The sequence below is a fragment of the Mustela putorius genome, unplaced genomic scaffold (assembly GCF_011764305.1).
Source record: "Mustela putorius furo isolate JIRA1106 unplaced genomic scaffold, ASM1176430v1.1 tig00000759_pilon_pilon_pilon, whole genome shotgun sequence".
Lineage (NCBI taxonomy): Eukaryota > Metazoa > Chordata > Mammalia > Carnivora > Mustelidae > Mustela > Mustela putorius.
Window position 1 is genome coordinate 8,300,278 of NW_025421467.1, and position 24,042 is coordinate 8,324,319.

Genomic DNA, 24,042 nt, shown 5'->3' on the forward strand with positions numbered 1-24,042 from the left:
CAGACACTGGATCTAAGAGCCCTGTGATTTCCAAAGTCTAGAAACCACTAGTCTAGATTTAAAGAATGGCACTTCCACGCTTGTGGCCCTTTGCTAGCTTGTTGTCTACACTCAAACCTTGTGACTTCTTTAAACTCCAACACCTCACCTCACGACTTCACCTTTGCAATGTGCTGTTCTTTCTCCACCTTTCCTATCCAAACTAAAGCTTCACTCAACTTTTGGGTCTCTGTTAAGTCACTTCCTTAAGGAAGACTTCTCTGAGCCCCACAGACCAGGTTTGCCCTCCACCAGCACATGATCTCTATGATCTCCCAGTCTTCTTCCAGGCTGGCCTGTAACACTCAAACAAGAGCCAGGTTTGTCAGGTTCCTTGTTTTGTTCCCAGTAGTGAAGTGGCAGAGAAGGTGGTCAATGTTTCTGTTTAAAGAAATTCACCAAAATGTTAACAGTTACTGAATCTGGGGAGAGTTGTAGGTTTTGTTTTGTTTTTTCCGTGTATTTTCTTTCTTGATATTTTATAACAAGATTTTTTTTTAAACAATGAAACCTCTACTGATTTCATAATCAGTAAAATTTAAAAGGTCCTTTTTTATCCTGCAATAACATATATTGGTTAGATTCCTTTTCTCTTAAAATTTAAAGGAATGGTATTTTCTGTGGAATAAAGCTAAAAATAAAATAAGCAAATTCTAATTATTGCTACATTTGTAAATAAAGTTGTCACTTTAATCACAACCATATATCACAACTCTAGGAACCCAAGAGCACGATTTATATTCAAAATGAATTATGCAGACATTATGGTTTAAAGATATTACATGTTCATAGATCTCATTCCCAAATTTGCCTAGCTTTTCAGGGGAAAAAGCTTAACTTTGTAGGAAAGACACAAAGAATGACAGAATCCAATAAAAACAACTCTCGCATAAGAAAGGATCCTGCCCAAAGTACTTTTTTTCTCAGAAACAAACCAAAACATATCTGTATATTATGTGGTTTTCTGTTTTTTTTTATAGGCTCATTAATAATATTCACGATTAATTATCAAGGTCATTCTGAAAAGAACAAATAAAGACTTTCCCAGCAGACTCCAGCTTGAGCTGAGCTGTACTCTGCATTTGTTTCCTGAGACTGGGGAGGTGTTCCCTTAGAGCTGAGGGGACGAGGGCCTTCAAGGAAGCAGTATAACTGATCCTTGTCCCCACTCCTCCTTCAGTGGCAGCTGGGGACTGACAACTTAACAGGGGTCCACAAACTGCTCTGGGGTTAGAATTAATTCAGATTGGCAGGGCTTCTTGTCTATTTTGTTCTTGCTCACTGCTGTATCCCCAGTACACAAATCAACACTTAGCACATGGAAGACACACATATATTTAATAAATTAGTACAGTGATAGAAGGATCAGTGGTATCAACAAGTAATGGAAAAATGAGCAAATAATATGATCAGATAGTAAATAAATGGCTTTTTAACATGAAAGCATATTCAACCTCAGAGATAATAAATATTTCAACTTAAGGGTTACATAAGATAACATTTTCACCTACCAAAGTGACAAAAATATTAAAATTTATGAACACACTCTGCAGGTGAGGCCTGGACAAAACATGTATGCATATATAATACTGGCAGGAATATAAATAAGCAGAGCTTCTTTGAAGAGAAATTTGGCACTATATATCAACATGGCAAATGCGTAGACCACCCCCGCCCCGCCCCGGCCCAGCAATTCTTTTGGAATCTTAACCCACAGATATACTTGCACATACGGAAACTCATTCATGACATGGTTATTCATTGCATTAATGTTCATAAGAGCAAAAGTATGGAAAAACTAAGTACCCATCAAAAGGTGATTGGTTAATAAGTGGGGATACATGTACACTGTGCTTTACTTGCAACCACAGAAAAGAATGAGGACCCTCTCTTCGCATTTATATGAAAAGGTACAGTATATGCCGTTAGGTGAAACAAGGTAGAGGATGGGGTGAAGAGTCTGCTTACTGTGTTTGTATAAAGAAAACAAAAATATATTTGTATTTGTTTATATCTTCATACGGAAACTCTGGAAAGAACTAAATGAGTGGATAAAAGTGGTTTCTTTGAAGACGGCTGGGCCTTAGGCACAGGGAGAACAGAATACATGCAAGACTGCATTATGTGCTTTTTAAATTACTGAACCATGTGAATATATCACTGGATCAGGAATTATATTTTTTTAAAAAGAGGAGGCTGAACTGCAAAAAGAGAGAGAGAGGGGCACTGCTGTGCAAATTGATGTAAATAAATAGGCTTTTAGAAAGAATGTATGAATCAAAGCAACATTTGTTTTTAAATGAATATGCTTGCTACAAAGACATTCCCCTAAGATTAAAACTAATTCCCTAAGTACCCCTCCTAAACTATCACTCTATATAGATCTACTTTGAGTTACTGTGTGTAAAAGCAGTAACATGACGTTTGTTTGAATATATGTTACAGGTCATATTTCCTACTAACTTCTCAGACTGGCCCACATCCCAATTAGCTGAAATCACGTTTTTTGTTTATTGTAACTTGTAACACACAAATCTCATCATCTATGAATATTACAGCATAAATTGTTAAAGGTATAAAGAATGAGTACAGCTTTAAATGCATGATCTTTCTTTTCCCTATCAGAAAACTAAAGAAAATTTTGAAAATCCAATTTGTTGAAATTACCTAAAAGAGTAAGAAAAGACCTCCATTATTAAAACAAACAAAACCTTTCAGCCATATAACTTGGTCATTAAAAAATGAGTCTTACCTTACTTCAGCTGGTGGAATTGGGGAATAGGGATTTGCAGAACAAGCCAGAATTCTGATGACGGCTCCAGGATGATAGGTTTCCAGAACATGAACGGCTGTTGGATACACCTGTTGTTCAAAAGCAAGTTCCACATAGTCTTGGCTTTGAAAATTAGGCGGGGTCCTCTTGAATGGCAAGGAAGCACTAGGACACTGGTCCCACCATGTTCCGTAAGTTCGAAATACAGCTGTCTGAGTGAAGTCACCAGAACTTGGAAATACATTTGGTACACCTGCCAAATTCCACATGGTATAGGACATACTGTTCTCACTTCCATAATGGGAACTGAAATCAACTACTTCTTTGGCATACTGGACCACCTCTGCATTGAGAGGGGAAGTCCGGCTGTTTGATTCTATAGTTCTATGGCTGTTCATCATTTCTCCTCTTGTAGCTGTCCTGGCTCGGCGCCGAAGGCATATATAATAAAACATAGTCAGAACTGTTAACATGGGAAAGACTGGTGACATCTAGGTGTGAATTATGAGGCTTCAAAAGGTCAGGTGTCCTCAGGAAGACGCATGAACTCTTTGAACGATGTTCTAAAAAAAAATGGATGGCTTGGTAAAGTAAAAATAATTCAAATATACAGAAAAATGCATGGATAAGATAATAATCGGTCTTTTCTCTCAATGTAATTTCCCAGAATGAAACTGGAAAACCAAAATTCACTGTAAATGTAAATCTCCAATATAATTTACTGAATGAATTTTTAAGAAACCTAAATATTGATAATGCATATAATTTTATGCTATGTGGGAAGCAAAACTGATATTATAAGGTAATGGAAAGTATATGATCCCAAAAACTCTATTTTATACAAAATTGTAACTATCTTTCAAAAAACACTAAAGTCCTTGAACTTTTAAAATGAAAATCATTTAAAATATATGGCTAGCCACTGAAACACTGCTTTAAATCCAAAAGAAGGCATTTTATAATTTCACATTTTAACAAATGATTCCCTATTGTTAATTATTACTCACCTCCAAACTTGATAAGTACAGATTTCACATTATGGGAATACAGTTTTCTGGAGCTGACAGGTAATCCAGACCAACTAAATTAACTGCCTTACACATCACAGATCACCAGACAGTGTTTAATTTATAACTCTTAGCAGTATTTGTTAGGGCAGTCCATTGCTGGCTGGCATCTGGTTTGCTGCCAGATACTCTCAGAAATCACTCACCCCAGAGAGAATGGTCACAGGATACACACAGGAAATGCAAAAGTTGGCATTCATCCATGTGGCCTGAAAATTGCATGCTGATTTCAGGTTCAAATGTTGAAATGTCACATTCTTTTACCTATAAGACAACAGTTTTAGAAGATCTTTTTATTTCCAACTTAGGAAGTAAAATATCCCCAAAAGATTATAGATCATCTTTTAGATAACAGACAAACATTGATAAATAGCTACTTATTAAGCAGAACTTTCAAACTGAACAGGTCATATATTTTGGAATTTTGTGGACAATTCTGAATAATTTTAAAATTTTGTGACAGACTGTAATAAAAATGTAATAATGACCCCTTTCTATATACACAACATAAACCTATAGCTTATGGGTCCATGTATGTGGGCAGACATATATTACGGGGACCAAAGCATATTTTTCATCTTATTGTTTTATTTTTCTTTTTAAAACATTTCTGAGTGTAGTTGACACACAGAGTTACATTAGGTTCAGGTGTACAACATAGTGATCTAACATCTCTACATGTTATGCTATGCTCACAAGTGTAGTTACCATCTGTCACCATATGCTATTACAGTATCATTGACTATATTCCCTGTGCTGTACCTTTTATTCCCAGAACGTATTCATTCCGTAACTAGAGGCCTGTGTCTCTCACTCCTCACCCATGTTGCCTGTTCCTCACCCTCCTTTCCTCTAGCAACTATCCGTGTTCTCTCTCAAACCTATTTATAGGTCTGATTCTTTTTATTCATTTTGTTTTTTAAATTCCATATAGAAGTGAAATCATGAGGTATTTGTCTTTCTCTAATTTTTAAAAAATATTTTATTTATTTATTTAACAGAGATCACAAGTAGACAGAGGCAGACAGAGAGAGAGAGAGGGAGGCAGGGTCCCTGCTGAGCAGAGAGCCCGATGCAGGGCTCGATCCCAGGACCCTGGGATCATGACATGAGGGTAGGCCAGAGGCTTTATTTAACCCACTGAGACACCTAGGCACCCCTCTCTGACTAATTTCAACTAACATATGGCCTCTAGGTCTATCCATGTTTTCCCCACAATGGCAACATAATCCTTTTTATGGCCATATAATATTCCCCTGTGTGTGTGTGTGTGTGTGTGTGTGTGTTTACATCTTCTCTATCCATCCATCTATCAATGGACATTTAAGTTGCTTCCATATCTGGCTAGTGTAAATAATGATGCAAAGAACATAGTGGAGCATATCCTTTTGTGTTACTGTTTTTGTTTTCTTTGGGTAAATACCCAGTGGTGGAATTATTGAATTATGTTTCTATTTTTAATCTTTTGAAGAACCTCCATGCTGTTTTCCAAAGTGGCTGCACCAATTAGATTCCCACCACCAGTGCACAAGGGTTTCTTTTTCTCCACATGCTTGCCAACAATTGTTATTTCTTCTCTTTTTGATTTTAGCCACTCTGGTGTCAGGTGATATCTCATTGTGGTTTTGATTTGCATTTCCCTGATGATTAGTGATGTTGAGCATCTTTATGTGTCTAGTGGCCATCTGTATGTCTTCTTCAGAAAAAGGTCTGTTCAGGCCTTCTGCCCACTTTTTTTTAAATCTTTTTTTAAGGTTTTTATTTTATTTTACCTATTTATTTGACAGAGAGAGATCACAAGCAGCCAGAGAAGCAGGCAGAGAGAGAGAAGGAAGCAGGCTCCCCGCTGAGCAGAGAGCCTGATGTAGGGCTCAATCCCAGAACCCCGAGATCATGACCTGAGCCGAAGGCAGAGGCTTAACCTACTGAGCCACCCAGGTGCCCCCTCTGCCCATTTTTTAATCAGACTATTTCTTAAAGGCAGGATCTAGCCAAAGATCTTCATTTCTCAAAGTACTCAGTACATGGTAGGCACAAAATATTTGATATGTTGACAGAAAGGTGATGAACAAACAAAAAACACTATAAATCTAAAATAATTTAAGATTACATAATAGCATTCTTGTGCCTCTTAATCCCAGCCAGATCCAAACACAGTGAAAGGCTTGACAAAATACAACCAGTAAAACAGTAGAGAATTGAGCTTGAAACAAGTGAGGATAATCCACAGTTGTAAGAAACAGAGGAAAGAGAGCAAGAGCTGAAGCTACTATAACTTCTGGAACCAGGTACAAGCCTTAATGGTTATAAGTGGACTAACACCGTACAGAGAGGTTATTTCAAGTCACAGGTATGTGGAAAGATCTTCATAAATCCAAAAAACAGGAAAGATCATCCTATCTGTTAAAAGCAGAAATAAGAAAACTCACTGGCCAGGAAGCCTAAGGAGACATGACCTCAATTTCGGCAATGGGGAAAAGTCCTCAGAGGAAAATCAGAATCCTGTTAGGTGTATACCATGCATACAGCATGCACTGAAATTCACACTACATTCATGAGTTAGAATCTCTACCCCTTCCCCAAGCAAAAAAATTTGAAAAGATAAAGTAGCCCTGAACTGGTAAAACTTTAGAAACTTTAGGGGCAGATGTAAAACCTCTTTACAGGAATACTTCCAGGATGCATGACACAGGACAGACTAAACCCTTCCTAAAGATACATCACAGTAAAAACTTACAGACTCCAAGGGAAGATGAACCATGATGCAGGACAGTCAGTAGGCAGGCTCACTAAATGGAGAAATTCATACCCCAAGAACAAGAAATAACAGAACAATTTGAACAAGGTATTTTTTTTAGAGAAGAGTAACAAAACATGTATTAAAATAAATAAGGTGTTTCTGCAGCGCACATTCCTAGTGCTGATGTACCAGGAATCAAGAAATCAGATTCACCTCAGGAAATATAACACCAAGGGCTAAAGTATAGGTAATGTTATAAATGTGGGAAAAAATAATTATCTAGAGTATCACTTCTTTATTCAAATATTTTACCTACCACAAGTATAAATCTATCACAAAAAAAATTACAACTGCACAAATCTCAAATCTTTGATGCCAAAATTTAAAATGAGACAGCTCTTTTACCATATATACTTTATTTCAAAATAGGCCCCCAGGTATATTAACAGGCATAATTGCTCAAAGAATTTACTTGCTTCTTCTCTTTCTTAAAAGAATAAAATAAACTACAAAAATGAAATTTAGGAAATAAAGATCAATTTATAAGTATCCAACTCAACCAACAGACAATTAGAAGACTGCATGTTTTATTCCTGGAAACCTTAAAAAAAAAAATACAGAATTCTCTCTGCTCAAGTAGACAAATGAGTTTGGCTATATAATCTTTTTCTTAAGATTTATTTATTTATTTGCAAGAGACAGATAGAGAGGATAGGGAGGGAGCACGTGGGGTTGGGGCAGAGAGAGAGGGAGAAAGTTCCAAGCAGAGCACAGAACCAGAAATGAGCCTCAATCCCAGGACCCTGAGATCATGACCAGAACCGACCAGAAGGGAAACTGAAAGCTGGAAGCTCAACCAATTGCGGCCACCCAGACGCCCCTGGCTATATGATCTTTGGACATCACTTCTCACTCCACAGTCTATATAAACTGCTTCAAATAGGCTTCTTTCACTTTCTTTACAAAACTGAATTTATCAGAAAGTAGAAATGTTATAAAACATCTATTTTATAGAAATATCTGTAAAATAAGAAATCATCATTCATGTGAACTTTCATGATCATTCTTGGCATAAAGATTGAGACAAATTGTGAAAAGTCAAATTCTATTTGACACACCAAGCCCCAAACTTTCTGTTTCCCAGATAGCTTTTATGATTATAGATCACAGGATAATACAAAAGCAGCAAGAATGCCATATACGCAATATCATCTTTAAGCTGGGTTAAAGTTAAGTAAAATTTTACACTGAAGCAACATATATAAAAGTGAGTTATAAACTGTAAATATATGTACTATATAATCAAATTTCTGCAGAGTAGAAGAGAAATGTAAATGGATGCTTTATTTCTCCAACTATGAATAACAATAATCATTTTTTGTAAGGTAAAGCTAAAAATGACAAATTTTTGAAAGAAGGAAAAGCAGTACACAGTACACTGAAAAAGCAAATATATTTTTTCCAGCCATACTATTCAGAAAAATGTAATAAAATTAAAACCTGTTTTTGAAAATGTAAACAAGGCACAGAAATAAAAAAGAAAATGTTCAAACCCATTGTTAAACCCTTTCGTTGATTCTAAGCTCCTTTCCAATCAACTAAGATGATGCTATTAAAGTGTTTTTGAGGGGGAAGAACATATGGAGAAGAAAGGATAGCTCACTCTACTCTTCCCTGGGAAATGAAGCTGAAAAAGGTAATAGAGCCATAGTCTCAGGACTCATGTGGGCAGCAACGGCCAATGCTGAAGTCCAAATTGTCCATGTACTGTCTGGACTTTTGCCAAGGCATGGAGGCAATTTGTGATAACCAATGAATATCCCAATGGGCAATGAACCAAATGCAAAAGACACAATAACTCTATTTTATGAGGAGAATGGGATTCAAAGACAAAATGACTTTTCCCACCTGGTACAAATAAATAAATATTAGTCTGATACACTAAAAGGATTCAAAAGGGTGATTATAAAATATACCTTTAGAGACATTTCTTTTCCAATTTATTCAAAATGCTACTTTAATTTTTAAAACTCTCACAACATATAAAAGTATTATTTTCCATTTAACAAAAGTCACAATTACAAATAGGGTGGTCCTTATTTTATTAGTTATTTAATCCAATTACTTATCAACAATGGCTATGAGGGGAGAAATTCTCCACAACACACGGAACTTTTATACTAGCACAATCAAGGAATACAGAACAACCACCATTTTAACTTCTATCCTGAGACTTCTATACTCCTTGGGAAAACAACTTGCTTTACACGACATGATTTTATTATAATACAACTTTATTTTCAACTACATCTTTCATGTTATAAAATGCTTAACAAAGTTAAATAATACAATTACAGAGAAAGCAATAACAGTGGAAAAGAGAAATTAAGAGGTATAGACAAGGGAGAACATATGTTTTCTACTGAGATTTGAAGTGAGATGGGGAGTCGATGAGGCGGAGAGAAGCAGGATGGCAGGAACTGCGGCGGAGGAGACGGCTCCTGCTCCTGCTCCAGTACAGGAAAGTGGAGGAAGGAAACGGACTTTTCTTAAAATAAACAAAAGGAGGCGATCAGAATGAACATGAACAGAACCAGGACCATGGCCAGGCCAGGTTCGCGGTGGGATGAAAGAACCTAGAGACAAGCTTAAAACTCCAAGAGGATTCTCAACTTAAACTGAAAAGATAGAAGGAAAGAAAAAAGGACATGCAAAAAGGCACAGCCAGATACTGAAGTCACCACACAGTCCTGTTGCAGAAGGGCCCACAGAGATAAGCCAATGAAGTGATGGGGAAAGACTAGGGTCTGGGCAGCTCAGCGGCCTCACACCTAAATGTAACAGAGTGCATAATGTGGTAGGAAATCAAGATAAAAAGGCCAAACTCAGTAATGTTATCATTTCTGAATCCTGCTGAAACTGATCAACACTATTTTGAGAAAGGACTCTTCTGGACAAGTCTAGAATCCAGACATCAGTGAATGGAGGAAAATATCAATCAAGAAGAGGGAAATTATATTTGAATTAAGTGCAGCAGCTGCCACTCATTCCGAGCCCTCTTTCCTGGCCTGCCCCCCTATGCTTCTAGGCCACCATGGGCTCTTCTATATTCTTCTGCCTGTCTGATAACTGCCTGATAACCTCTCCTCCCTGGGCCTTCTTTATTCTCAAATATATAGAAGTACCATTAAGAGAAGGCTGTCTTTTGATGAAATGATACCCAAGAATGTTCCACCTACCTTGGCACATCTCCCTCTCCCTTGCATTTCCACACTCCCCATCTTTGCTGTAGAACATCTGCCCTGCCCCAACCGCACACCTCACACACCTCAGCATCTCCAAGTCTTCCACTGAGGCTGGGCTGCTCTGGAATGCCCTGTTCTTCCCTGCTTGGCAGCCTCTTACTCATCCGTTAAGGTCAGGTACAGACTTGGTCTATCACTCACTTTTTCTCTGCTCTTACATTTTTGTGTGCCATTTCTTACATGGTGAGAGATTTCCTTCTACCCCAACACACTATGAATTCCTCAAATTCAGAGAATGTGACTTACTCATAACTACAGGACTCCGCGCTTAGCACGTCCCAAGATAAGCGAAATAAGCATTTGTTCTGCTTTTTGAAGGTGGGCAGAGAAGATGGCGAGACAGAATTAAAATAAACACAGAAATGAAACCAGGGACTCTTCATGATAAGAACCCGAGGACCAAAAAATGAAGTAAAAAAAGTTCTGTATCTTGATACAGAGCAAAAGAGGGGGAAAATGGATAATAAAAACCGAATCACAATAGGTAAGAATCAAATGTATGACCTTCTTTGAAGCCATCCAATAAGGAATAGTATACATATTGAAATTTTACTGTTCAAAGAGAATGTAAAAAAGTAGTAACCTCTGTTAGTACAAAAGCAGCCCCTGAACACATAAAAGAGACTTGACCTTGGCTACAAAGAAAGTCTGATTGAAATTAAAGAAAGATTCATGAAAGAGATGATTGGAGAGGTAAAAGGAAACTATTTTCTCAAATACAATGAATTTTTTTTAACACTCCAAATCTGCGTTAAGACCACAGAATGATTAAGAAGAACTGGAAAAACTATGAGTGGAAAAGAAGTTCTTAGAAAAAGTGATAACCTAGGAACAAGAGGGCAGAGACAAGTCCAGGAACACCATAATAAAAGAGCCAGGTTGATGCTATTCTGGTATTAGATGAGCTAGGGAGGAGCAAAGGTCAAGTGCTAGCAAAGCAGCCCTTTTTTCTTCACCATAATTATTTACATTTCAATGTATTATATTAAAATAATGTACGGGTGTCAGTAAGGAGACTACTGGACTACTGAGGATGGAATATTACTACTTTACACGCCTCTCTCTTCCTCTAAGTAAATTCTCCTCCAATTGAAACATTTTTATTATAATTACAGTTTTTATTCAACAAGGCCCCAATATAGAATAAACATGCAAGTTGTTAACTGAACCAAGTGTATGGACAGGGAAAATAGAGCTTCCTAGCCAACTTCAAAAGTTTTTTGAAAATCCAGGTAAGTAGAGCAAAAGAAGGGAGGGGAATCACTTGGGAACAAAAAACCTAAAGGCTGAGGGAAAATCCTGAAAACCAAGAAAGACAAACAGTACTTCTTTCTCTTCCAGGAATCGAAGCAGGACTTAAAAATACAAAAAGGATGGCAACAGTGGGCATTTCAGAACATTGTCTGAATTAATGAACAAATGGTGAGGACCACGTAAGGAGTGCCCAAGAAATCAAACCAGGAACAAACTTGTCAGAACACAAGGGAGAAGATTTAGACTCAATTTAACCTAGATATTGATAATGGCTAGTTCTCTCCCTCTTTCTTTGCTAAACTTTAACAAGCATATCTCACCTTATGAAATATTTCATGAGCATACTTTAGTAGAGAAAGAAACGAATCAAGGAGCCAATGTTTTCTTTTTGTTTTAAAAAACAGAGCTGTAGGGACAGATGTTTGGTGATTTAATACAATGGACCTCAAAACCCTCTTCCTGACGAAAGTGCTAGCTCACAAAATGACAGGAAGGACTTGTTTCTAATAACACACATATGATATATAAAGTAACTTGGATAAGATGCCACCATGCTATATTCTCTGTATTTCACGTTTTCTTCCCTTGTTAATGATGGGTAAGAATACATCATTCGAATGGGAAGAATTGTGAATTCAGAATAACTCCAAACCTTTGGCTGATATATAATATATATTTAACTAAACACTAAAATATTAGGGATAGTTGGCTAAGGGCAATTCTAATGGACTCACTGAAGAGAGAAAAAAATATCTCTAGCCACTAAAACCATAAAGTATATTGAATTTACTTTATTCAAATACTAACTATACATTTTTATACAGTAAAATAAAGAGCTTTTACTTACAGAAATATATTACATTTAGCCTTCCTAACAAAAATCCAACTACAAGATCATAGGTATGTCACTGCTAACCATTTGTGCTAAAAGAGCAATTAACTAAAATAGTGTAATACTATTAAATTTAGTGTGTAATTTACATTCCAAAAAAATGTACTCCATTTTAAGTGTGCAGTTTAATGAGTTTCCAAAGACATATACCAATGTAACCAATTCCAGAATCTAAATATAGAATGTTTCCATCAACCCCAAAGGTTTATTGCTGCTCCCTCCCAATCACCAAACCACTTCCTGTACCAGATAAAAAATAATTTGGTTCCCATTGCTATAACCCAGATTGTCCTTTATTCTTGAGTTACATGTAAGTGAAATAATATGTGTGTATTCTTTTGTGTCTAGGTTATTCTGCACAGCCTATCTTTAGATTGATCCCTGTTACATATATCAGTAGTTTGTTCCTTTTTACTGAAGAATCATAACCATTATGTGGACATATCCACTCACCTGTTGATAAAAATTTCGGTTGTTTCTTGTGCCAAAGTGTTTCTAAAATGGCTGCCAACATTTTACATTTCTACCAGCAATATATGAGACTTCTAGTTGTTCCACATCCTCATCAATAATCAATGTTGTCAGTCTAGAGCCATTCCAGGAGGTGGGTGGTAAATATCTTGTTTTAAATTTACATTTCTCAATTGACTAGTAATGACGTGGAGCATTTTTTCACATCTTTATTTGCCATTTGTATCTTCTTTAGTGAAATGTCTATTTTGCCCATTTTTCAGAATGTTTTTTTGTTTTCATATTATTGAGTTGTAAGAGTTCTTTGTACATTCTAGATATAAGTTTTTTATCAGATATATATTTTGCAAATATTTTCTCCCAGTCTGTGCCTGGTTTCTCATCTATTTGATAATATCTTTTAAAGAGAAAACGTTTCAATTTTTATTAAGTCCAATTCATCATCTTTTCCCTTTTATGGCATATTTTTGTGAATCCTTGCAAACATTTTACTTCAGAGCAATGCCAACTATAATTTCAAAAATTCTAGAACAGATAGTATTTAATACCTTAAACCTGGGAACAGTTAATTGCACATTAGTGAAATTTTAAGATGATACCAAACTGGATGCCTCAAACGCTCCTGGTGGGAATGCAAAAATGGTACAGTCACTTGGGAAAACTTTGTCAGTTTATTATAAAGCTCAACATACTCTTACTAAACCATTTAGCAATTCCACTCCTACATTTTTTATCCAAGAGCACTGAAAACCTATTTTCAAACAAAAACCTGTATACAAATATTTATGTATTTATTCATTATCACTCCAATCTGGAAACACGAAAGATGTCCTTCAACAGGTGAAAGAATAAACCACCATACATCCATACAATGAAATATTACTCAGTAATAAAACAGAATGAACCACTGATTCAGCAAATAGCACAGATAAACCTTAAAATGATTTTGTAAGTGAAAGAAGCTATACCAAAAGCTACATATTGTAGAACTTCATTTATAGGATATTCTGGAAAAGGCAAAACTATAGGGAAGGGAAACAGATCAGTGATTGTGAGTGAGATAGAGGAAAAGATAGGTTGCCTCCATGACTAAATGGGCCCACACTAAGGAATTCCTTGGGTGATAGAACTGTTCTGTATGCTTTTGATTTCAGTCTTTGTTTGGGACCAAAACAAAGTCAAGTTGAAGATTTAATATCTTCATATTGGCTTATATCATGGGGGTCCTATTTATTAGTCTGTTCTCGACCAGCACACTCTGAAAGATACCTCTTAGTTGACATGTCCTGCCCATTTTTGTGTCCAGGACACAGCCCAGTCACAGAGGCCCTTCCACTCACCTGGCTTTAGGGAGCTACCTGTCTAGAGGAGAGAACATGAAGTGACCCTCATGACTTCACATAGAAACCCAGCCAGGAACAAATCAGCCAACACAGATCTGTATTTGTATGTAGAAAAAGAATTACCTATCTTAAAAATAAGGAAACAGTTTGAGCCATTAGAGCAAATGGTCTCCAATAAAAGTGAGTGAATAGGAGGATAGTTTTAAAATTATAATTGTTATCTTTAGTGTGAATTAATAGAGCATAGGATTCACATAACATGGAGAAACTAATTTTAAAAAATTTTAAGGTCTTTGACATTAAAAATACAGTAGCCAAATTCAAAATTTAAATGAAAAAAAGTGTAAGTAACTTAGAAGACAGATGCAAGAAACCTACTGCCTATATAAAATCAATGTGAAAGACTGAAGCTGAATGAAAGTTAAGGAAATGCTAAAAGTTAATGTACTATTTCAGGAATTCTAAAGAAAAAAACTGACTCAAACTCTTATTCACTTAGAAAAATAAACAATACAATGAAAAATATTTCTGGACATGCAAACATACTTCCTGTAACTCTTCTTAAAAAATATTCAAGACCATATTCCAGTCAAAAACCAAAGAAAGGAAAGTAAATATTTTTAAAAGGGAAAGATGCAATATTCAAGTAACTAGTGACCTGAAGTCAAATTTAAATCTTTACAGACACAGTATTGGTGAAGATGAAAAGGATGGTTAAGGGCAAAAACACAAGTAATATAAAAAAGAAATCAAACCAATAAAACTAAGAATGTAGGGAAAGCAAGGAGTCACAGCCTCACATTACTAAATGGAGGTATAAGGGAACAGTTACAGATGATTTTAGAATTTCTGAACTTGTAAGGGAAAGAAAAAAAGGTAAAAAGGTAAATATTTACCTTTTTTTAAATTTTCCTATTAAAAGATAAAGTCTTTGGACAAGGGATCTTTGTAATGAAAATGTTCTGTATTTTGACTATGGTGGTAGTCACAAGATCTACATAAAATTGCTGAGAATTACATGCAAACACACACAAGTGCATGTAAAAGTCATGAAATCTGGACAAGGTCTATAGATTGTACCAATGTCAATTTCCTGGGTATAATACTGTACTATAATTATGCAAAACGTTACCACAGTTGGTAACTAGATGAAGTATACATAGGACTTCTCTGTATTATCTTTTATAATTGCATGTGAATCTATAATTATCTTTTTTTTTTTTTTCCAGAGGGAGGGCACAGAGCCCAGTGTGAGGCTTGATCTCATGACCCTGAGATCAGGACCTGAGCTGAAATCCTGAGATCAAAAGTCGGACGCTTACCAGACTGAGCCACCTAGGCACCCCCTATAATGATCTTTCTTAAAAAAAGTTTAAAAATGCAAGAAAATAAACGAACTTTAATATTAGGAGGAGGGAAGACTAGGGAGAGAAATAAAAGTCAGCTATATGATGTTTGATGTTTAAAAGAGGCAAGTAAAGCAAAATGATGTGGAAAAACTAAACATACGAGGAATAAGGATGTGGCACACAGAAAACTGACAGGGATGGCAATAGTAATATCAGACAGTGTAGACGCCAAGGTAAAAATCATTAAACAGGGGCGCCTGGGTGGCTCAGTGGGTTAAAGCCTCTGCCTTCGGCTCAGGTCATGTTCCCAGGGCCCTGGGATCGAGCCCCGCATCGAGCTCTCTGCTCAGTTGGGGGCCTGCTTCCCCTTCTCTCTCTGCTTGTCTCTCTGCCTACTTGTGATCTCTGTCTGTCGAATAAATAAATAAAATCTTTTAAAAAATCATTAAACAAGGCAAAAGGGATATTTTATATTTTGTAAGATGAAAATGCAAACAATTACACACAGGATGAATTCAACCAAATTCAGAGTCACAGTAGAAAACCAATCTATTTTGCTTACTGATTTGTCAATTTTGAGGGAAAAAAGTAATATAGTATGATTAATGTGTCAGGAAAAACAACAGGGAAAGAATGGCTTATCAAAAAAAAAAAAAAAGTTTTAGAGAGATACCACCTCACACCAGTCAGAATGCCTAAAATTAACCAGTCAGGAAATGACAGATGCTAGCGAGGATGCAGAGAAAAGGGAACCCTCCTACACTGTTGGTGGGAATGCAAGCTGGTGCAACCACTCTGGAAAACAGCATGGAGGTTCCTCAAAAAGTTGAAAATAGAGCTACCCAGCAATTGCACTACTAGGTATTTACCCTAAAGATACAAATGTAGTGGTGATCCAAAGGGGCACGGGCACATGAATGTTTATAGCAGCAATGTCCACAATAGCCAAACTATGGAAAGAACCTAGATGGCCATCAACAGATGAATGGATTAAGAAGATATGATATATATACACAATGCAATACTATGCGGCCATCAAAAGAAATGAAATCTTGCCATTTGCGATGACCTGGATGGAACTAGAGGTTATTACGCCGAGTGAAATAAGTCAATCAGAGAAAGACAATTATCGTATGATCTCCCTGGTATGAGGAAGTTGAGAGGCAACGTGGGGGGCTTGGGGGTAGGAAAGGAATAAATGAAACAAGATCGGATCAGGAGGGAGACAAACTCTTAATCTCACAAAACAAACTAAGGGTTGCCAGGAAGAGGGGGTTAGGAAGAGGGTGGTTGGGTTATGGTCACTGGGGAAGGTATGTGCTATGGTGAGTGCTGTGAAGTGTGTAAACCTGGCAATTCACAGACCTGTACCCCTGGGGCTGATAATACATTATATGTTAATTAAAAAATTAAAAATCATTTTAAAAATTTTAAAAATGTTTCAGAAAAATGTTCAGATATTTAGAAAAATAAATTTGGAATATTATCATAGCAACCATTCTTTATCTAAATTAATGATACAAAATATCCAATTAGGGGAATTTGTACAAAGTATTTTAATAATCTTGGGGTAGAAACTTAGCAATCATAAAGGCAGAGAATAATAGAACTGACAACATAAGTGTTATAAAAATTTCTGTAAAGCAAAATTTCCCAGAAAAAGCATTAAAGGAATGCACTAAGAAAAAAATATACTATCAAATGGTGTGCCAAGTCACTAGTAGCCACTACATGTAAAGAGCTATTACAAACCAGTAAGACAAAGAGAAACACTTCAGCAGAAAACTAAGTAGATGATGAACATGTAAGTTACAAAAGATGCAAATGACCTTAATTTACAGATATTTAACTCCATCAATAAACAAAGAAGATGCAAAATTAAAACAGTAAAAAAAAAATAAAACAGCATTTTTCATCCATAAAATTACTAAAATGTAAAGAATGACTGTATCACCTCGATATAATTCTTCACAGGTCTCTCATGTTTCTGCGTGTCTTGTAAGTGGGGCACTGATAGCCTTTGTTCCAGACTATCTTTTCAAGGAGGTCTATATTTAGCAAACATCAATGGTAGATAAAGTGAGGTTTCCCTTTGGAGAAGAGGGCAGGTCTGTTTATTATCCAGCATAATAAATATAATGCCTCTCCCTAGGACAAAGTTTAGGTGAGTTTATTTGCAGCCCATTATGGAAGATTTGGGTTCCCTAAACTCAGGGTTCCTGTCCTGTAATGAATCTACGGTGTGTGCTTGAGTCATCTCATCCTTACCACATCACCCAGCAGAAAGTGGGGTTCAAGGAAGCAGCACAAGAAAATGAGGATACTCTGGCTACTGTTGTTGCTGTGCCTTGTCTCTGGCCCTGGAGTCTCATGTCTTTTGCCAGTATACATGAAACTGTTGCCTTGCTAGTAGGGTAAAATCTCAAGATCTGTGACAATCCATGGCAATGATACGGCAGCAACAGCATTCTTACAGTGTATAAATTGACTCTTCCAATACCTTTTCAAGAGCAAGATGGCACAATCTATCATAATTTAAAATGTAGGTAGCCTTTGACCTAGCAATTGCTTGTTTAAGCATTTACACTGAGGAAATAAACAAATGTGCTAAAATACACATACAAAATGAGTAACAGAAATAAATTTCTATTCTGTAACAGAAATATATTTGAAATAGCTTAAATTTCTATTCTGCAATAGAAATAAATCTGAAACCGCTTAAATATCAACAGGGAATGAGTTAAATAAATTTTAGGTTATTTCTCACTGAAATACCAGAAAGACTTTCAAAAGATAATATTACATGCGCTGTCACAGAAAGATGTTCATCAATTATTACTAACTGGAAGTTATAGAAAATTCTATATAGTACACTGCCATTTATGAAGCAAATATACACTGATGTACACTGATACACATGTATTTTTAGTGTCTGGAAGAACAAATGATTAATGATGATCCCTGGGAAATGGGGTTATAGACCAGGTGGGCATATTACACTTTCATTTTCTCCTTTAGCTACTTCTGTATTACTTGAAATTTTTTTTGAAGAATGTAGATATCTTTTTTATAATCTAATAAAGTTTCTAAGCATCTATAATGGCAGCACTTGAAAATTCATTACATTTAAGATATCCAGTTGCAATGGTGAAGTAGAAATGGACAAGGGGCTCTCCTGGGTTTCACTTCTATGGGCACTTAGAAACAAGGTACAGAAAGTCCTGAGTCATAGCTGAGGAAAAACACACTACACTTACTAATAACACAATCCAAAGTTAAAGGGCATGCAGATTTTGAACAGCTGCTTTTCTATGTACAACTCTGAGGAGCAACTCTACATGGCAGATTCTGAGGTACCAAGAGAAGGGATTTATTTAGCAATGGTTAATGAATCAATGCACCATGAAATAGGTTAGAAAAAATAATAATTTCAAGAATAGACAAGAAACTTCAAAGGGGTAGGAGGAGGCGAGTGGTAAGGACACCTGGGTGGCTTAGTCGGTTGAGCATTCTACTCTTGATTTTGGCGCAGGTCATGATCTCAGGGTTTGGGGACAGAGGCCCTGCTCTGCAGGTTCGGCTCTGTGCTCATTGCAGAGTCTGCTTGAACCTTCTCTCTCCTCCTCCCTCTGCCCCTCCCCACTGCTGGCATTCTCTCTAAATAAATAAATAAATAAAATCTTTTAAAATAAATAGAAAGATAGAAGGGGGTAAGGAAATCAATTTAACCCCATTAAGTGGGGTTTAGTGGTCTACGACATACCAGATACTGTTTGAATCAACAGACATTCAACACATTATAAAACTAGAGTAAGAAAAGCAGCATGGTATCAGCACAAGAAGCCAGAGATCACTGACGAGCAGTTCAGAAAACGTCCTTACCATACACAAGAATCAGGACCTTGGATAAATAGAGTATTTGCTATCGGTAGGGAAAAACAGAATCCAACAAATGATGATGGGGTCAGTGGCTAATAATTTTGGGTGGGGGGAAGCACCTTACTTCATTTCTCACACTAAAATATACTTAAGATAGGTTAAAGACTTTTGGATGAAGACTAAGATCATTAAAAGCACCAAAAGAAAACAGGTGGATATATATTACAGTTCATGTGGCAAAAAGTCTGAGAGGACATCAAAGTTAGCTACGCAAAGTTAAGACAATGTTGATCACAGGAAAATCATGATGATGAGGCAGTAGTTAACAATATTTTAAAATGCCATGTACACAGTACTACAAGTGCATTTACTCGATCACAGCATTATAAAGAAGAAATTAACCATTTTCCATAGAGATGACCTCTCCGATTTTCAAGTCAGTAACAGAAGAGAAGCGCGGGATATTGCAGGATTCAGAAAAGCCAAAATTTGAGACAGTTTAAAAAGTTGATACTCAAAAGAGATATGAAAAGAAGGATCCAATTCAATGAGCAGTTAGAGACTGCCTACCACAGAGTGATGCACGTTGCCACGAGGAAGACAAGTGTGCTCTTTCCCCAGTAACTGAGTATCGAATAAAGAACTGTTGGATAGTTGATGTATTAAGAAAACCTCCCTTTACTTAACCAACAGGTATAATATATAGTACAATACTACAGAGGCATCAAGAGAGCTTTTTAAGGATAAAATGTGCCTGAAATCAAGGACTGCAAGCCAGGAAGCAGTAAAGGCAGCTTGTGTCCTCAAACGAATTGGAACAAACAAGATCACCACGCATGGTGTTGAACCCTCCAGGGCAAAAGGCCAACGCCTCTACCTGACCACGTGTTTATATCACCTTGACTTTCTATTTATTCGTATCTTTCAATGAGTGACTGCATCCCGAGGCTATATGGCAATAAACCTTTGGGAACCAGCTAGACAATCCAAAACCACCCCCACTGTAAGCATGTTGACCAGGAGGCCACGGGGATGGTCACCATCAACACTACACTCTAAGGGCACCCTTAAACACAGAGGCCAAGGTTGCTGCCGGTATCCTGTTGCAGTCCTGAAGTCATGGGCCTGGTCAGTTAAACACCAACGATGCCAGGGGAAACCAAGGCGACATGCACAGGAGCAACAAGTACACAGGCGGGCAGGTGGCCGACGCGGGACTGCGGGGTCAGCACGGCCGGCTGACAGCGCGATGTAAACAACCCCGGGCAGGGTGGACGCCGGGACAACGCTTCACGCCGTGCAGAGTGGGACAGAGAAGCAGCACCCAAGGCACGTAAGCCGCTCGCAGGTGCCCAGCAAGCTCCGAAAGCGCGGCGCGGGCTTCGGGGGGAGGGGCGACCGGTGGGGAACCTCCGCCCCGCGCCCAGGCTCCCCCAAGCACGGCGCTCCGCCCCGGCCCGGCCCCGCCCCAGCGCCGAAGGAGGGAGACGGAGACCCGCAGGAGGAAAAAGTAAAGGAAGGGCCGTACCCTGCAGGGTCCGGGAGAGGTGCACGCCGTGGGGCTCACCACCGACCCAGGCGGCACCGGGAGACGCCGGCGCGGGGGCGGCTCCCAGAGTCCCGCGCTGCGGCGCGCCTGCGGCGAGGCCGGCCCAGCGCGACCCGGAAGGAACACGCAAAGACCGCGAGGAGGGGCGGGGCCGAGCCAGGGGAGGGGCGGGTCCAGAGGGGAGGCGGAGCGCCGCTCTCGCTGGAGTCCGGCGCTCAGCGGAGGGGAGGAGCTGCCTACAGACTTCCCAGCCCCAGTCGTGCCCTGCAAATTGCCCAGTTACTGCCCAGCGGGCAGTGGTTGAAATCCACTGCGGGAATAATCCGTTCCTCGCACCAGCCTGCCATCTGTAGCGTAGTCCTGCTAGGGCTTTTGCTGTCCAGAGTTGGTGGGTCAGGTAATGCATAGGGATTATGGGTGATAAGGTCCTCAGAGCAAAAGTGGAAAATAAATTCTAGGTGCTTTAGAGGCGTAATTCACGGAGTTTGCAAACGTCTTCTGCTCCAGATACAAACCGTCCTGCAAAGTCATTTCCCTCACGTATGGAAACCGTGGCCTTGATCCCTCATGAAACAGATGCTCTCATGTCTCCCTTACTCAGTTACTTTTATTTATTTTCAGTAGATACAATATCAACTTTTTAAAGTTTGCATTATACTGATCTCATTACAAGATTGCTAATGAAATGGAAAAACATTGAATAAAGAGACGTTAACACATTACTTGTTACCTAGTTGCCCCTAAAGAGGAAAATAATAAAAATATTTATAAATTATATATATGAACTGAACTGATACATGATGTGCAATAAAAATGTTATGCAAAACTAGATACTTATAAAAAGAATGTAATGTGCAGCATAAATTGCATGCAAAACTGGACATTTTAAAGCAGTTTGGTTGTTTTCTTTTTTTTTTTTCAAGATTTTTTTTAAGATTAATAATTTGAGAGACCGAGAGAGAGAGAGAGAGCGCGAGAGCGCACAAGTGGAGGGGTAAGGGTCAGAGGGAAAGAGAGAAGCAGGCTCTCCACTGAGCAGGGAGCCTGATCCGGGGCTCGATCCCAGGATTCTGGGATCATGACCCGAATGGAAGACAGATGCTTGACCCACTGAGCCACCCAGGCATCTCCAAAACTGGACATTTTAAAAAGGACTTGAAGCTTAATCCTCAATTTCCCTTGAGAGTGGGCACCTTAGTGAGTTGCTTCCAGAGAACATGGAAGGGAGGAAAAAGTAGCTTTATTGTGGAGAAACCTGGTAAACACTACATTGGCCAGATAAAAGTTAACACCATCAGTGACAAACCAAGTTGATAGCATGCACCCTGATAATGGTGTGATGAGAAAGACACTTCATAATTATCTTTCTCAAAACCCATAAACCTAGTCTGACCTTGAGACAACATTAGAAAACCCGGAAAAACCTACAAAATACCTGAACAAACTGTCTAGCTAATGGAAAAAATAGAACAAAACAAGTAAAGAAAAACTGAGAAATTGTCACAGACCTGATGCGAACTTGGGTGTTAGGACCACTAAATGTAACATGATATTTTGAATGAGATCCTCAAATGTGAAATGGATGTTAGTGGGAAAACTAGTGAAATAGGAATGGAATTTAGTTAGCAGTGGTATACTAATGTTGGTGTCTATTACAATATATGATGTTAAGAAATAAGGGGCAAATGGATGAATGGTATATAGAACCTTCTGTACCACCACTGTGACTTTTTGCAAATCCCAAGTCTATTCTAAAATCAAAAGTGAATTACAACTAAATTAATTTATTAATACGTAAATAAAACCTGCTCTTATGATTGCCTGATTTTATGGGTTGATGCCTTTAGGGCACTGAGACCCAGGCTAACTAAAAAAAATTTTCTCATTTCTAATTTTTGAAATAAATAATTTTGAAATAATTTTTTTCTTAAGGTATAAATATAGTCAGAAAAGAACACAAAATATGAATGTAGAGTTTGATGAAAAGTAAAGACACCCATGTATTCACCACTTAGATCAAAACATAGATAATTACTAGCACTCAGAAGCCCCACACTTATTTTCTTAAAACTCTATCTTTAACTCCCCACCAAAGGTAACCATTTCTCTGACTTCTAATACCAGAGTGGCTCTTGCTTTTACATAGTTGGATTCATACATTACAATCTGGCTTCTTTCTCTCAACATTAGGTCTGTGAGAGCTGTTCATGCTGTTGAGTGTAGTGGTAGTTTCTAGAGTTTCTAACGTATAAATACACTGTAACTTATTTATTCTACTCCTGATGGACACTGAGCTGTTTTTTGTTTTGATTATTATAGACAATGCTGTTAAGAACATTCTTGTTCATATGTTTTGTTGCATATCTTTTGAATGCCCCCCCTCCATACCTTTTCATCTCCTTGGTGAATAGATATAATAGTTGAGATATAGCAGTTGGTGCTATTATTTATTTTGTTTAGTGTTTTGGTTTAGTTTTTTTTTTTTTTAAGATACTTAAAAGTGCTTCTTGGAAAGTGTGTAAGGTTTTTTTTTTTAATTTTTTATTTTTTATAAACATATAATATATTTTTATCCCCAGGGGTACAGGTCTGTAAATCACCATGTTCACACAGAAAGTGTGTAAGTTTATATTTAAGGAAAGGGAAAGACTAGGGCAAAGTTCCATTTCTGTGACTAGACTGAATTTTGGTCATCATTGCTCAATCTACCCTCCCTCCAACCTTTTCATCTCAAGTGTCATAGCATTGCCATGCTTCATTTACTGAGCAGAAGAGCCAAGTGGGGCCAAGGAAAAAGGGCGATACTTATCACTTAGTGATGGTGCTGATTTAATGGGTGAACTAATGCCTAGTTATTAAATGGAATGTTGTTTGGAGCTGAATAGCATCCCACGCTGTAACAGCGCTATTACAAATAAAGAAAGTCCCAACAAAGCTTAATTGTGCATAAAGAACCAGCTCAGCAAGCTGGTTATGATCCATTCTATGTTCGCTTCAAAAGTTACAATGTTCTACTTAGATGGGGAGGCGGACAAAGAAGGACCAGGTTCAAAACTCTTCTTTGTCTCTAATTCTTAAAACACTCACCATTATACCCTCCACTGTTTTCAAGTGATTTGTCTTTATCTTAAAATGAAATGTGTACCAATTATAAACTTTCAGTCATATGCATGACAATAAGACACTATATTGGAGGTGAAGCTAGCGTATGCTCTTTACACGGCAGAGAGGACCAAAAATATCTTCACCATGACTCCGTTAGGTTTCCTATCATTGGTTCCCAAGTAAAGTCTTCTGTCAAGTCAGGATCTCTCAGAAAATGCAACTCTGTACCTTTCTGCATAACTCAGCCAAAATAATTAGCCTCATTGTGAAATCTTA

At 37.7% G+C, this 24,042-nt stretch overlaps 1 protein-coding gene across 1 annotated transcript in view; it reads right to left on the minus strand.

Moving 5' to 3' along the window:
• Window positions 1-20,799, minus strand: part of FBXL4 (F-box and leucine rich repeat protein 4) — an 87,483-nt gene extending 66,684 nt beyond the window's left edge. Inside the window, exons 1-3 of the mRNA XM_004767075.3 lie at window positions 20,641-20,799; window positions 4,026-4,143; window positions 2,792-3,375 (exon numbers count right to left, since the gene is read on the minus strand). Of these exons, the coding sequence (XP_004767132.1) occupies window positions 2,792-3,303 (512 nt within the window). The 5' untranslated portion in view covers window positions 3,304-3,375; window positions 4,026-4,143; window positions 20,641-20,799. The remainder of the gene's footprint in view (window positions 1-2,791; window positions 3,376-4,025; window positions 4,144-20,640) is intronic.
• Between the last annotated feature and the right edge of the window lie 3,243 nt (window positions 20,800-24,042).